We start from the raw sequence: 15,415 nt of genomic DNA, 5'->3' as shown, positions 1-15,415 counted from the left end.
TTTAAAACCCAGAAAAAAGAAAAAGTGATCATATCTCTAAAACCTCCCTGGACTTGAAACCGGGTTATCATTCCTCTCTAGTGTCAGAAGAGTTTGTCCAGTTCTGTTTTGATGCCAAAGGGAGGAAGAACCACGGTAGGACCTCTGTGTGTTTCACTAGGGAGGCCCCGGGGGCTGAAGCCAGGTACGCATGCCTGCTAAATCAGTACTCACTAATACTACCCTAGCAGGCCCTGTTCTCATTGCTTTATATGTTTAGTCTTCCCGACATCCTGTGAGAAAGGTTCCACTGTTGTTCCAGGGTCACGGAGGAGGACACTGAAGGCTGGGCACGTCATGTAACTGTCCCAAGTCACAGAGCTGTGGGCCTGGCAGGACCCGGCTTGCCACCCAGGCGGACATCTGACCTCACACTCACTTGCCCGCTCGTGTTCCTCTGGAGAAATTAAACCCGAAGGGCTGAGGAGGGAGAGAAAGGCAGAGGCTTGTGCCGTGCTGGGATGTGATGCTGCGCCGTGCGTGCCTTGCCCTTCAGCGTGACTAACCCTGGGCCCAGCTGTCCGGTGGCAGGCTGTGGGGGCACGGCCCAGCACCCCGCCTTCGCGGAAGGCGCTCGCGGCTCATCTGATGCAATCGAATTTACTAGGGTGGCCTTTAGAGCTCGGCTGTTGCTGGAGAGAGAGGGAGAAAGAAGTTTCACATATTGTTTTTTGATCAGCAGGTTTGGAAACTTTGAGTGTTTGGCTCACAGGATGGTGGAAACGCTCCAGCATTTCCTGTGGCCTCGAGTCTGGGTTCGGAGATAGAGAGCTGGGCCTGAGCTTTGCCTCTGCCACTGGGGAATGTCAGCACACATCAGGAGTGACAAGGCTTGCCTGCTGGGAGCAGGGGGGCTGGGGGGGGCCTGGGGGGGCAGGAGGGGAGCAGTCAATGGCATTACAACAACTGAAAAGGAATTTGAAAAGCAAATATCCAAAAACCAGAATAAAGGAGGAAGTGTGTGCCTTAGTTTGTAAAATAATGACCTTTCCAGTTGAGATGCTGATTCCCAAAGTGTAAGAGAGCTCCTAGCAAAGGGCAAAGAACCAGCAGCTCAGCTCCTGTCTCCTCTTGTTTCTGAGAGACTTTCTCCAGGAGGAAAAACAAATCTGGAGTAGGCCCTATTCTCACCTCTGAGCACCTCTAATTCTATTCCCATCCAGTGGGACAAATGAATAGCTGCTGCTTGAAGAAGTGCCTGAAGGTCTTCTGAGAAAGGAATTCTGGATTTTAAAAATGCATCATTGGCTTGAGTAATCCTTCACATTTTTTTTTTTTAAACCTCTGACTTTGCTTTTAAGGAAAGAGTGATTCATTCATTTATTCATTCAATTGTCTGAAAACTGTTTATTGAGCTGCTATTCTCCACACCATCTGGTCAGGACTGGAGGTGCAGAGATGAATAAGATCTATGATCCCCACCCTTGGGGGACTCATAAACTAATAGCATCAAGTATGGAAAGGTGCTCTGGCAGGTGCATCGCAAGCACGGAAGAAGACACCCGGGGCAGTTGCTTTTTAGCTTGGGCAGCTGTGGGGTCAGGGAAATCTCTTGGAGGACCTAGCACAGGAGGCTGGCTTTGAAGTCTAGGTGGGAATATTTGAAGCCAACCCAAGGGTGGCAGGGAAGGACATTCCAGGGAGAAGGGAACGTTATGAACAAAGGCAAGAGGCACAAGAATTTGCCATGCCCAGGAAACGGCCAGTAGTTTCAGGAAGAAAGAAAGCCATATTGTCTTGGTGCTTTTCCTCCCCACTTGGTAGACCATGGCGCACCTGCAGATTACTCCTGACCTGGCTGGTCTGGGGCTTTTGCCGTCTGTGTGCAGTGCTTCCCACAGCCCCTGCAAAAGGACTGCAAAAGGATGATCTTAAAGAAAAGCCTGTTTGCCATGACTGACCGAGTTGTCGCATGCGTATTTGGGGATGGGGTGCAGGGGTGTGGTTGGTGGGGTGGGCGCACAGGTGGTGCTCAGAAGCAGGCGGGAGCCAGGCTGTGGGAAGTTTATGTGATATAGGCCCTGAATCACCATCCAAAGTTTTTTGTTTTGTTTTTAAAGATTTTACTTATTTATTTGAGAGAGTGAACAAGAGAGGGAGAAGGAGTAGGGGGAGGGGCAGAGGGAGAGGGAGAAGCAGGCTCCCTGCTGAGCAGGGAGCCCGACTCCAGGCTCAATCCCAGGACCCTCAGGACCATGACCTGAGCCGAAGGTGGACGCTTAACCAACTGAGCCACCCAGGCGCCCCACCATCTAAAGTTTTAAGGCAGGAAGGGGGAGATGTTGAGATTCAAGCTCTCACAAATACAAATACTCAGTTTCTTCTGCTGTTTATCTTCTGCTCATTTGCACAGTAGAAGTTGTAGTTAATTGAATTTTTACTGTCCAATGTGAATTGGAAAGAGTTACTCAAAAGAATTGGGCTGCTTTCCTGGAGCTAATCCCATAGACGCAGGTGATGATAATTCAATATGGGACTAAAGGAAAGTTTTCTCTGCCACTTTCCACTGTGTATCTGGCCAAAACTATTCAGCACTTCTTTTTTTCCAGGGAAACAAAGGAGGAAAATGGTCTCAAAGCATCATTTCCCAAAGTGTGTCCCATATGAAACCAGTGCTCCATGAAAGGTGCTCCATGAAAAAAAATTTTTTTTCTAGAAAGATACATTTGGAAAATATTATGTATTGCATACGAAAATTTCACAGTAGACATATATTACATTAAAGGTCTGAGAAGCCCTATAGTAAAGGAACTTTTTTAAAAAAGTGGTATAGTGGGGCGCCTGGGTGGCTCAGTCGTTAAGCGTCTGCCTTCGGCTCAGGTCATGATCCCAGGGTCCTGGGATCGAGTCCCACATCGGGCTCCCTGCTCGGCGGGAAGCCTGCTTCTCCCTCTCCCACTCCCCCTGCTTGTGTATCTGCTCTCGCTATCTCTCTCTCTGTCAAATAAATAAATAAAATCTTTAAAAAAAAAAAAGTGGTATAGTGATTAAAAACATGGCTATGGAATCAGACAGATGTGGATTGAGTTCTGGCTGGGCTCCATATTTGGATATGAGATCTTAGGCAAGTTACTTGATGTCTGTGCATCTTAGTTTCCTAGTCTGTAAAATGGTTTAGTAATGGTACCGATTTTATAAGGTTGTTACACAAAGTATATGGTACATGAACTAGTTGGTTCCATAATTAGCTATTATTTCATTCAATGTTTTACAAGAGATTTAACTTTTTCTTTCCTTCCCTTTCCTTTCCTTCTTCTTCATCTTTTTTTTTTTTTTTTTTTTTTTTTTACATTACATTACTTAATATCTGAAGGCAGCAGTGTTGTATGGGAAATGCCGGGCTAAGGCTAATTCCTGAAATGCCTGCATGACTCCTGGTTGTAGGCCAGGAGAGGACAAGCAGCTTCTAGGCAGTGAAGGCTCCGTCAGAAATGTGGACATGCAGGTATCTGAGCTCTAGAACTGGTGAATAAAATATCATTCCTATTTAGCTCCAGGGTCGGATTGTGTAACTTCAGTGTGTGTTTTGTGTGCCAGTTGTCTCTCGAGGGACTGGCAAGATTATAACTTGGGGCAGGTAAACAGATATGATAGGGTTGATGTATTAGTTAGGAGTTTTTCAATTACCAGTGATGGAAACCTAACTCAAACTCACTTAGCATAACAGGGAATTTATGGGCTCATATATGTAGGAAGAGTATTAGGAGAGCTCAGAGGATGGAAGAAAAAGGTTAAGGAGCCTGGAGCTCAATATATTAGGACTCTTGTCCCCTTTTCCTCTCTCCTATGTCTCTTCGCTGCTTGTCTTTGCTTCTCCTTGCCCCATCCCTTCCTATCGCAGATGGTCCGTCCCCAAACGGAGGAAGACAGCTACCAAACAACGCCCCACAGAAAGACAGAACTCCTTCCTTCCAGGCCTCATAGAGTGGTCCCCAGAAATTGATTTGCTTGGATCATGTGTCTGTCCCTCGGACCAATCAATCACTGTTGCCAGGGAGGTGGGCATTGTCATTGGCCCCAACATGCCCACTCTTGGTTGTGGGACAGGACCTGCCACCTGAAGAGAAGAGCTGGAAAAGCTCACTAGACGGACAAAAACCAAAGCTACAAGAGTTCGCTAGAGCTGTGTGTGAGGGAAAATGTGCTAGAGTAAAAGGTCACAAAATTGTCCTCAAGTGGTAGCAAGGTTTTCATGTTTTTATATAAATTCCCTTTCCTCTTGATTTTAGCAACTTAAAAAAATTTTATCTGTTAAGTGATTCTTGTTCCACATCTCATCTCTCCCTTTTATTTTTTTTTTGCAGTTAAAATAGTATATTCATGACTATTACTGCCCACTTTGTAAAGTTGGTCCATATAATACGTTTTTATAAAAGCAAGATTAGAGTCAGTCACCTCAGTGCCCTGCTTTTCAACCAGGGATGATTTTGTCCCTCAAGGGACATCTGGCAATGTCTGGAGACATTTTGATTGTCTCCAGTTTATAAGCGACCAATTTGATTGTGTAACTGGCATCTAATACTAGGCAGAGGCCAAGGATGCCTGCTAAACATCCTGCAGTGCCCAGGATGAGCCCCACAGCATAGAATTATCGGATCCAAAATGTCAATGGTGCTGTGGTTAAGAAACCCTGCTTTAGTGGTTTCAGGAGAACAGACCTTCTAATAGCTAAATTTATTACTCTACATCTTATGGATTAAAAAGAAATTAATTTTATTTATTTTTAAAGGGCTTTTGCTTTTGCTTTTTTTTTCTTGCTGGTATCAATGTCTGAGAGTGTTATTTTGCCCACATTCTCACCAATCAATAAAGTTCATTTCTTACCAGTATGGTAGACAAAAAAGGTATGATCTTTTACTTTGCATTTCTCTTATTGCTATTAAGATCTTTTGGGTATTTATTGATCATACATTTCCTGTTGTGTGGATTACTTTGTTTCTTTTTTTTTTTAGGTTCTGCAAGTGGTTTTTTAAAAAAAATATATTTATAAGAGATCATTATTAAGGATATTTATACCAGGTTGCAACAGCTATTGCAACTATTTTCTTGATTGTTTATTATTTGTTTTTAAATTTTTATGGTGCTTTTTGGAATGGCAAGATTTTAAGCGTTTTTGTGTCCGATCATCAGCCTCTTCTTTATGCTTTCTGTCTTCAATGTTACATTGCTTTGCTAGGGCTGCCATAACAAAGCACCACGGCCTGCATGAGTTCAATAGGAGAAACGTATTGTCTCCCAGTCTCGGGGCTGGAAGTCTGAGATCAGCGTGTTGGCAGGGTTGGTTCCTTCTGAAGCCTCTCTCCCTGGCTTGTAGGTGGTTTTGTTCTTACTGTGTCCTCAGATCATTGTCCCTCTGTACCTGTCTGGGTCCAAATTTCCTCCTCTTGTAAGGACAGTCAGATAGGAATGCAGCCCGTGCTAATGACCTCATTTTAACTTAATTACTTCTTCAGAGGCCTTATCTCCAAACCCAGTCATATTCTTAGGTACCGGGGGTTAGGACCTCAACATTTTCAGGGGAACGCAGTAGCCCATAATCATGTGAGAGGGGCCTCCACCACCTCTGGAATATGTAAATATTGGGGGGAAGTTATTCAAATTCGCTAACCCCACTATTTCCATAATCTTTACATAATTTGTCACCAGTAGATAATGATGGCCAGTGGGGCAGAGGACAGTTTTCCTGGGGAGGAAGGAAGGGACAGAGGAGTTGAAGCAAGTCATTTATCCAGCCGTTTGGTGTTTCTTTCCCATTGATCTGCCTTTTGGCTTCTACTGGCCCCTCTGTCAGGCTCTTTCAGTGCAATGGTGGGCGCACACAGTTCACCAGGGCAAGTGTGTTAGTTTTTCCATTACGCAGCTCCTATAGGAATGTCCTCTTAGGCTGATTTTTTTTCTCTCTCTCTCTTAATAGAGTTTGCTGGTGTAACAGAAAGACTAGAAATAAGATACAAGGGTTTAAAGCCATTACAGGGAGTGAAAGCGAAAACTATATGGGAAATTGGAGGGGGGTGAAGATCGGATATTTGGGAACTTTATTGTTCCCAAGACCTAATCAGATAGACTGGAAAACATGTAGATATGTAACAGATCTTTAAGAGACTACAGTGAGGTGAGCTTCAAACTCAGAGGCGTGTAGAACTTTGGGCAGAGAACAATGTCTAGAGACAGACAGATTTCTAGATGGAATCAAGAACGGTGTCTCTCCGTTGTCTTGGAAACGTGGCCCAAGGCTAAGAAGGAGACATTCAACAGAATGATAAAGAAGATTTCCACTTGCTCAAGGGTTATGTAGTCACATCTAACTGACACGCAGACTTGAGTAACTAACTCCCAGATAAAAAGCGACTCCTCCATCCCTCATTAAATTCACTCAACTATAAATAAGCCATTTGACATGCATATTAAGGTTGTAGAATCTTCATGTTAAAATGGGAATAAAGTAAATCAATCAGCAGGCAAGCAGGGACATTGTAGGATTCTCCACCCCTTTCCCAGTTGCCTCCAGGGACTTGAGAGTTACCTTACAAGACAGAATGGTTGGAGTGTCTAGCCAGCTGCAGAGACTTCCCTTTAGAGGCTCTTAAATTTTAGTTTGCATAAGAATTATTATATCAGGCTGTTTACACAGATTTACATGCCTTATATTTACTGGGCAATTTTGACAACATTAGGCTCAGTTTTACTGCTGGTGGCTCTGATGAGCTAGAATTAACTGTTGCTCATGCAAATATAAATTCAAGAGGATAAAATGTGGACTTCTGAGGATAACGATGTGACTGGATTATTCACTCAGCGATTGTGCACCTGACTCTACCCCACGGGAGCCCCATCTGTGCTGTTTGTTATTGTGGGCAATGCTGATGAGGTCTAATTGGACTTGTCAAGTGAATTCCCAGGGGACTCCCCCTAGCCTCTTGGCTTTCTCAATGGCTCCTTTGTACACTGCTGCTCTCTTATTCTCCACAGGGACTCAGGGAGAGTCACATCATTGTATTCTCACCTGTTCAACAGGTTTGGTCTCAACAGTCTTTGAGAAATAAATACTGGTTAAAGGGGAAGAAAATCACCTTTGGTTGTTGATTCCTGGGTGGTTAGATGACCCCTTTTAGTGTAATTCTAGACTATTTTGTGCAGAGGAGGGAAGAAGGGGTTCAAAATGCATTTTAATTTTCATTATGTATTCTCTTGACCCTCAAAATTGTGTGTTCTTTGTTTGAATAGAGTTACCTAATATTTACACAGTCTATTTTCACATTAGAACCTGTTTTCTTAATTCTTATTCTAGGGTATATAACTGATATGGATCCTGAATTGAAGTGATGTGGTATAGACATAATACATTGTCTGTAGAATTCTCAAGTGAATAAAAGAGCATACAGACTGTGAAGAAGAAGACCCCAGTACAGATCGTCTACTTGTATTTGCATATATGAGACTTCATAATTATTTAACAAGTCCCTGTTGTAGAATATTCAGTTGTTTTTAAGTTTTGGGGGTCATAACCAAAACAGCAATTGTCATTGTTATAGTTAAGTGAATAATTATCTCTTGAGGAAATATCCTAGAAAAATAAAATAACTTAGAGAATATGAAATCGTAAGGCTTTTGGTACAGTTTGCCAAAAGTACCTCTGGAAAGTTGTACCAATTTATACTCTTGAGCAGGGACATGAACTTTCTTCTTTAGGAGTCATAAACCAAGAGCATCTAGGGAGTCAAGATAATGGTGAATGACCCTCCCAAGTTATGACCCAACTGCTATTGGAACTACTTTTGCCCTTATTTGGTTTCAGCCACTTGCCTGTTTTAGGAATATGCCAGGCCTGCTTCTGCCTCAGGGCCTTTGCACTGGCTGTTTCCTTGGCCTTCAACATAATTTCTCCAGATGTCCTCCTGGCTCACATCCTCACATCTCACGAGCCTCTGCTCAAATGCTGCCTTCTCAGTGGAGCTTTCCCAGATTTCCCTATTTACCATTGTACTTCGGCCCCTCTCATGCAGATACGTTCATACCCTTCAGATGCTCCTTCCCTGCTGCATTTTGCTCCGTATCCCTTGAGCTGTCTAACATCTAGATTTGCTGCTGTATCCCCAGCACTGAGAACAGGCCTGGCACAGAATAGTGGGGCTCAATAATTGTTTGTTGAATGAGTGAACCACTGCTTTGTAGATTTGCTTTTGCCGGTTAGCACTGATTAGCCTCCCAGCAGGCTTCCCTCATCATCCTTGGCCAAAGGAGCAGCAGTTTTGTTTGGGTTCATTTCTGGTACTTGTCAGCTTGGTGGAGTTAGTTATTTCTCTAACTGCCGGTGCTGTCCAGGTGGCCATTAGTAAGTCTGCTATCTTCATCATCTCAGTGATGTCCAGCTACCACTGAGATGGGGATAGTAACTGACAAGGCCTACTCTGGTCTGATAAAGAGCCAAAGGCACGTGTTTGATCAAAATCTGCATACACAGATCAATTTCTGAAAAGAAAGGACCAAGAACCCAATAGAAAAGGGACAAAAGATTTGGACAGTTCACAGGAAAGTGGACATGGGACTTTGCCTCCTTATGTTCAACCTCATTCACAATAAGAGAAATACATATTAAATACACATTAAAAGTACACGTGACTGCCTTTTGGGATGCCTGGGTGGCTCAGTTGGTTAAGCGACTGCCTTCGGCTCAGGTCATGATCCTGGAGCCCCGGGATTGAGTCCTGCATCGGGCTCCCTGCTCAGCGGGGAGTCTGCTTCTCCCTCTGACCCTTTCCCCTCTCATGTTCTCTCTCACTCTCTCAAATAAATAAACAAAATCTTTAAAAAAAAAAAAGTACATGTGATATATTTCTTCAGTGCATCCAGTATGCAAATGTTCAGTCCGTTGATGAGGCTGTGTGGAGATAGGCAGCCTCATCCATTACTGGAGGGAGTGTAGATTGGTGCAATGCCTATGGAGGGATGTCTGGAAATGGCTATCAAAATTTAAAATTGCATATGATCGGGACACCTGTGTGGCTGAGTCAGTTAAGCAGCGGACTCTTGGTTTCGGCTCAGGTCATGATCTCATGGGTTGTGAGATCAAGCCCAGAGTTGGGCTTTGCCCTCAGTGCGGACTCTGCTTAAGAGTCTCTGTCTCCCTCTGCCCCTCCCCTCAAATCCATAAATAGGTCTTTAAAAACATAGAATAAAATAAAACTGCCTGTGTCCTTTGACCCACCGATTTCACTTCTGTGCACCTATGGTAAGGATATACCTGCCCATGTGCAAAATGATGCGAGCATAAGGCTCTTCACCACAGCCTCATTGACAATAGCCGAAAGTAGGAAATCACCTGAGGGCCCAGGTGACAGAGAACGAGCTCATCAGATAGGATGTTTCCATATAGAGAACAACTATGCAGCTATAAAAGGAGCCAGGATGCTTTATTTGCATTAATATATAAATACACAAAATGGAAAAAAAAAAGGGTATGGCATGCCACCTCTGTTTTTCTAAAGAAAGGGGGAAATGTAAGATATTTTTGCGTTTGCCTTATATACATGAAGCCATTCTGGAGGGGCACACAAGAATGGGATAGCTGGAGAAATAGGGGTAAAAGTGGACAACGGGTGGATGTGTAACTTTAGGAGGAGGGAGATTCTAAGCTATATTTTCACATACACCTTTAAGTTTTGAATCACATGAAATGTCTCACCCGTTCAAAAATACTAAGTTAAAAAAGTCATCCTAGAGACACGGGCTCATCTGGGAGAGGCGGCGGAGGATGATCTTCCGTTGTGAAAGCAACACAATTAATTCAAGGTCCGTTCTGAATGCCGCACCATCCGCATCAGTCAGTGGGCTCCCCCGCCCCGAAGGCGCCGTGTGTGAACTGTGGCCTTGGGGAGGGAGCGTGCGTGTGCATGTGTGCGAACCTCGGGGCATTTCTCCTTCCTCATGATATCCTGGTTGCTATAGCGCGGAGCTCTATTTGTGACACACAGAAAACACTTTAAAGAAATGCTGCTTCCTGACCATGACTTCCTGGGCAATCTGTTCTTCCGGAGACTGTTGAGCGCGAGAAGTTTACGTGTCTCAGGACAGAGTGAGCCCAGCTCATTCCGACCCTGGGCACCGTGTGGAGCCGAAGCCGGTGGTAAGGGACACACCATCCCTCAACGGGGCCGCGTCTGCTGGAGGCTTTGACTCCAGGGCGTCGGCACCTTCCCCTCATCTGTCTTCTCTCCTCGGGAGCGGCTGGTGGTGCACTTGGTGCCCTGTGTTCTGCACCCAGAGCCGTTTCTCATACCTAAAACCACCAGTGAAAACAGGAAGTGATGAAGCAGAATTCGCCCTGCATCGGCACCGAGCAACTTTTCTTTCTTTTTGTCATTCCTCATTAGGTGTAGACACGTGCGGCCGTCTGCACCGTAGGATCCCGCTTCTACCAGCTTCGGACTCTCGGGGTTTACCATGCCTCCGCCCGCGGACATCGTCAAGGTGGCCATAGAATGGCCGGGCGCCTACCCCAAACTCATGGAAATCGATCAGGTCAGTAATGCCGGCAGCAGCGTGGGGGTTATCTTCAGTCTTCTTTCTGTTTTGGCATTTTCACAGACTTTGAATAGCTCTCCAACCCCCCACCCGGCTGTGTTGAAAAATCTGTGCAATAATAGTTGCAGTGTAGTTTGATTTCTGTACCACATACAGTGGCGATGGATGGGGTTTTTATACTCGTTCAACGTCGGCTCGGATTGCGTCAATACAGGGTTTGTGTCTGAGGCTGTGAGAGAGGCGGGAGGGCCTAGTGGACAGGGTTCTGGGCAGTGGACACAGTGGAGGCTGTCCTAGCCCTGCCTGGCAGGGGCTCATGAATATGTGCATATTGTTTTATTATAGGCAATACAAAACTTAATTTTTTGACTCACTTTCCCCTTCGATCTTTGCAGAAGCCAACAAGTGCATTATATTAACAGCTTAATACTGAGATTATTATTTTGGTATAGAAGGACTCAGTCTTGCATCCTAGCCAATTATAATTTTGTTATTAGTGTAAAATGCACTGTGTGTCTTGTGTATTGTGTGGCATGTAATAAATCTCCATAGATATTTACTGAATGAAAATATATCCAGGGGAGCCTGGGTGGCTCAGTCAGTTAAGTGTCTGCCTTCGGCTCAGGTCATCATCCCAAAGGTCCTGGGATCGAGCCCCGCATCAGGCTCCCTGCTCGGTGAGCCTGCCTCTCCCTCTTCCCTCTGCTTGCTGCTCCCCCTGCTTGTGCTCTCTCTCTCTTTCAAATAAATTTAAAAAATCTTTAAAAAATTTAAAAAAATATACAGAAGACGTTTTAAATGGCCTTACCTTTAAAGGCACCCTTTAGCTTGGATCTTGACAATCTTTTGGTGTAGCTTTGATTGGATTTGATTACAGGTTATCTCAGGAAGGTTACTCATGTCATTTCAGAGCAGATGATTTAAGGGAAAAAAAAAAAGGTTGAGACTTAATGTACACTTTGGGTTTCATAAAGCAAATAACGTAGGATTCTAGATGGCTTTCGACATTTTCAAAATTAGGGTACCATGGCAACTCCAGTTTTTATTTATGTTCTCAATACTATTTTATGATTATGATCTATACTTTTTTGCCCCCAGTCAGATTTTATTATCTGGTTGAAGAATACTGCAAGAGTTGTATGGCATTGTGTGGATCCAAAAGACTCAAAATAAATTATAAAGATCAAATCAGAACTAGTTGAGCTTGAGGGTAAATGTGAGAAAGGGTAAAATTTTAGGATTGTGGTCAAAAAAGTTGTCATCAGTCCAGCTCATCATGGTCATTTTAACTGCTCTCTGAGGTTGTTTTTGTGAAGCTCTAGAAGCAACCCGTGCAGATGGAGAAGCCCACCCAGTGGTTTTATCTACATTTGTGTCAGGTAACAGATGTTTGTCCTTTTTCATGTGCTGTTCGAGAGAGGATATGAGTTGAATTTTAAAATATGTCTGGGACTCCTTGGTGCAAACTCAATATGGTTAGGATTAGGTTTGGCTACAACCGAGAGAACCAACGGCTTCAAAGAGAAGTTGGCCTCTCATACCCACATGGGCAGTCCTGCCCTGGCGGGATGCTCCAGTGTCATGGACCCAGGCCCCTTCTGTCTTGTTGCTTTGCCTTCTCCATCTGTGTGGCTGAGGACAGTTGCTTGGGCTTCGCCTGGGAGCTCCCTGGAAATGCAGAGTCTCAGACCCCACCCCAGACCTCCTGACCCAGAATTTGCATGTTAGCTAGATCCCCAGGGGACTCCTGTATGTAGTTAAGTTTGAGAAGTGCTGGGTTGGATACCTGGTGCCCAAGTCTGAGTCTCATCAGAATCACCTGGGGCACTTGTTTAAATGTTCTTGGGGACCCTCTGCCAAGAGATGCTAAGTCAGTGGTTTAGTAAATGACTTCCTTTTCATTCTGCCATGGCCCCTGGTGTTTGGGAACCTCTGCTGTAAAACAGCAGCTCCTGATAGACATTCGTAAGGGTTTGTGGAGTCCCGTCCTTGCCTTTGGCGATGGCCTTTGCTGTGTGTGTGTCTTGTTACTTTTTAAAAATTATCTTTTATATTTTGGAACAATTTTAGATTTACAGAAAAATTGCAAGGATTTTATTGAGAGTTTCCATATACCCTTCAGTCAGTTTTCCCTAATGTTAACATCTTAGTGTAACTGGTACATTTCCCCAAACTAAGAAATTAACAATAGCATGTGACTTAGGTAACTAAACTTCAAACTTTATTTGGATGTCAGCAGTTTTTCCACTCATATCCTTTTTCTGTTCCAGGATCTAATCCAGGATTGCCAGCCGCACTGTAATATAGTTGTCATGGTTCCTTGGTCTCCTCCAGCCTTTGATAGTTTCTCAGTCTTTCCTTGTTATTTCATGGCCTGATAGTTTTGAGGAGTAACTTTATTTCAGTACAATTTCAAAGAGAGAAATGGCAAAGAACTTCTGGCTACCTTTTATCCAGCTTCTTTAATTATTAATGTTTTGCTTCATATGCTTTATTGTTTTCTCTATTTTCTCTCTTTTTAATATATATCTTTTTTTCTGAGCCATCCAAGGGTGATTTAGAGGCATCACCCCCCTTTACCCCTAAATACTCGGTGTGTCTTACCTAAGAACAAAATCATTCTCTTACATAACCATTGTCTCTTTATAAAAGCCAGGAAATTGAACGTTAGTTCAAAACTATCATCTAACTCTGAGTCCATAGTCCATAGTCAAGATTCATCAGTTGTCCCAATAAGGTCCTTTATAGGTGTTTTCCCCAGTCCGATATCGCTCCGGGATCATGTATTATTACATTTATTGTCCTGTCCCTCTGGTCTCTATTGATCTGGAATGTTTCCTTAGTCTTTCTTTATCTTTTGTGATCTTGATAATTTTATAGTGTACAGAACAGCTTTGGGGATGTCCTTCAGTTTGGATTTCTCTGGTGCTTTCCCCCAGATTTTGCATTTTGGGGTGAAATGCCAGAGAGATGACATTGTGACCTTCTCGGGGCCTTGTATCAGGAGGTACATGATGTTTCCTTGTGTCATTCTTGGTGATGATTCTGGTTTTACAAACGCAGATATTGTGTTCATGGAAATTAAGTGATTTGCCAGTCCACGAGACCAGGACATAAACCCAGGCCTCCCTTACTCTCAAGACTGTACTTTTTTTTTTTTAAGATTTTATTTATTTTGACAGAGAGAGAGAGAGAGGGAACACAAGCAGGGGGAGTGGGGAGAGGGAGAAGCAGGCTTCCCGCGGAGCAGGGAGCCCGATGTGGGGCTCGATCCCAGGACCCTGGGATCATGACCTGAGCCGAAGGCAGATGCTTAACGACTGAGCCACCCAGGCGCCCCTCAAGATTGTATTTTTAAACAGTTGGCCAAATTGTGGGCCTCCTGGCATTGCCTCACAGAAAGAGTTAGAATCCCAGCCCTTGATCACCCTGCAGCTGCTGAAGTTGGAGGGAGAGCCTGGCGGCTGTGTTGACGTCAGGTGGTGTTTCTTGATCACATCAGAAGCTGGCACAAGAATTAGAAATGTATTTGCACATGCAGTGAGGACTTAAGCAGTGATTGTCATTTGGGTTTCTTCTGATCTTCTCCCATGTTCATTGAGCGTCACATACCCTGCCCCTTTCCCATGGCATGTTACCTTTGTTCAGAAAACTCTGCTCCTTTTTACCCTGGGTGGCTACTATTTCACTAAAAGGTTATTTCTGGAAGTTGGGTTAGGCATCGCTGCCTTGTGTTCTCCTAAAACCTTGAGTATTCTTCCACTTGTCACCTGTGTTACCACTGAGTGTTCACTTAAACCAGTGGTCTGACTTGACCTGGAGTGTGCCCAAGAATCACCCGGGGAGCTTGTGAAAAATGCCCAGTTCCAGCCGAGCTGCAGAGATGTTGATGCTGTTGGCCAGGCGTGGGGGCTTTTAATCTGCTTTGTGATGAGCCCTAAGTGAGTTTGATGTGGGGACTCCCACACCTCGTGATCCAGGGGCTCATGAGAAATAGTCAGGAGTCTGGAAAGGGCTTCATTTTTGAGTGCTCTTTCTCTAGTGCCCGGAGAACAGTCTGTCCTTAATAAATGGATATTTAATTAATGGGTAACTGGGAGAGGGAGCTTCCTGGTGAGTGGGGATCATTTCTGCTCAGCCTTGTGCTACCCATGCCCGTTTGGTTCAAGGGGATGTCTGCATGAGTAGACTGGTTTGTCTTCTTTCTAAATTGTGAGGAGACATTTCTGTGTTTCCACTCGGTAGGAAAAGCTCCGAAGGGCTTTTTACAAGTGGAGCTTGCGCTACCGTATGAGGCTGTCAAAGGAGGTGTAAGCTCTCTTGCTGGAGGCTTCTGCTTTGGCCTTCACTGTCTGTTGCTGAGTTTTCACCCTCAGGAGCCACTTGAGGCTACAGTGGGTGGTTGTCGGGGGCACACTGAGCCTGAAAGGCTCCCACGCACTCCTCTGGTTTCTGCTTTCTGCAGAGCATAGTTCTCAATCAAGAGCGAGGAGCCCACACCGCTCTGACGAGGGGCGTCTCTTGAGAGCTGGTGTGGCCAAACCGATGCCCTCCAGGCTCCAGGACACTGAGACCTGGGTGGGAGCCCTGGAGCCCCCGCTTCTGTGAGAGCCTCACTTACCGTCTTTGAGCCTCAGAATCTTCGTTTCGTAAAGCTGACGTCATGATTTTCCACTTTCATGATTGTTGTGAAGATTAAAGGAAATGTGTGAAAAGAATGTAGGACATTGCCTGGCTCAGGGTAATCACCCCGTAAAGACAGCCCTCATTGCTGCTGGTTTAAGCATGTTCTCCTTCGATTAGAAAATGAGACCTGGGGCCCCTGGGTGGCTCAGTTAAGCATCTGCCTTCGGCT

General features: G+C 44.6%; 1 protein-coding gene across 4 annotated transcripts in view; it reads left to right on the top strand.

The window, feature by feature from the left end:
* The window catches only part of ELMO1 (engulfment and cell motility 1), a 512,699-nt gene that overhangs the window by 86,338 nt on the left and 410,946 nt on the right, over positions 1–15,415 (top strand). For 3 of the 4 annotated variants that reach the window (XM_078059467.1, XM_078059469.1, XM_078059466.1), the window contains exon 2: positions 10,410–10,557. In XM_078059467.1, the coding sequence (XP_077915593.1) occupies positions 10,480–10,557 (78 nt within the window). In that variant the 5' untranslated portion in view covers positions 10,410–10,479. Of the gene's footprint in view, positions 1–10,079; positions 10,163–10,409; positions 10,558–15,415 lie in introns of those variants that run through there. The other variant, XM_078059468.1, reaches the window with a different exon arrangement.

The sequence above is a fragment of the Halichoerus grypus genome, chromosome 12 (assembly GCF_964656455.1).
Source record: "Halichoerus grypus chromosome 12, mHalGry1.hap1.1, whole genome shotgun sequence".
Classification (NCBI taxonomy): Eukaryota; Metazoa; Chordata; class Mammalia; order Carnivora; family Phocidae; genus Halichoerus; species Halichoerus grypus.
This window is presented reverse-complemented; position numbering and strand designations above follow the sequence as displayed.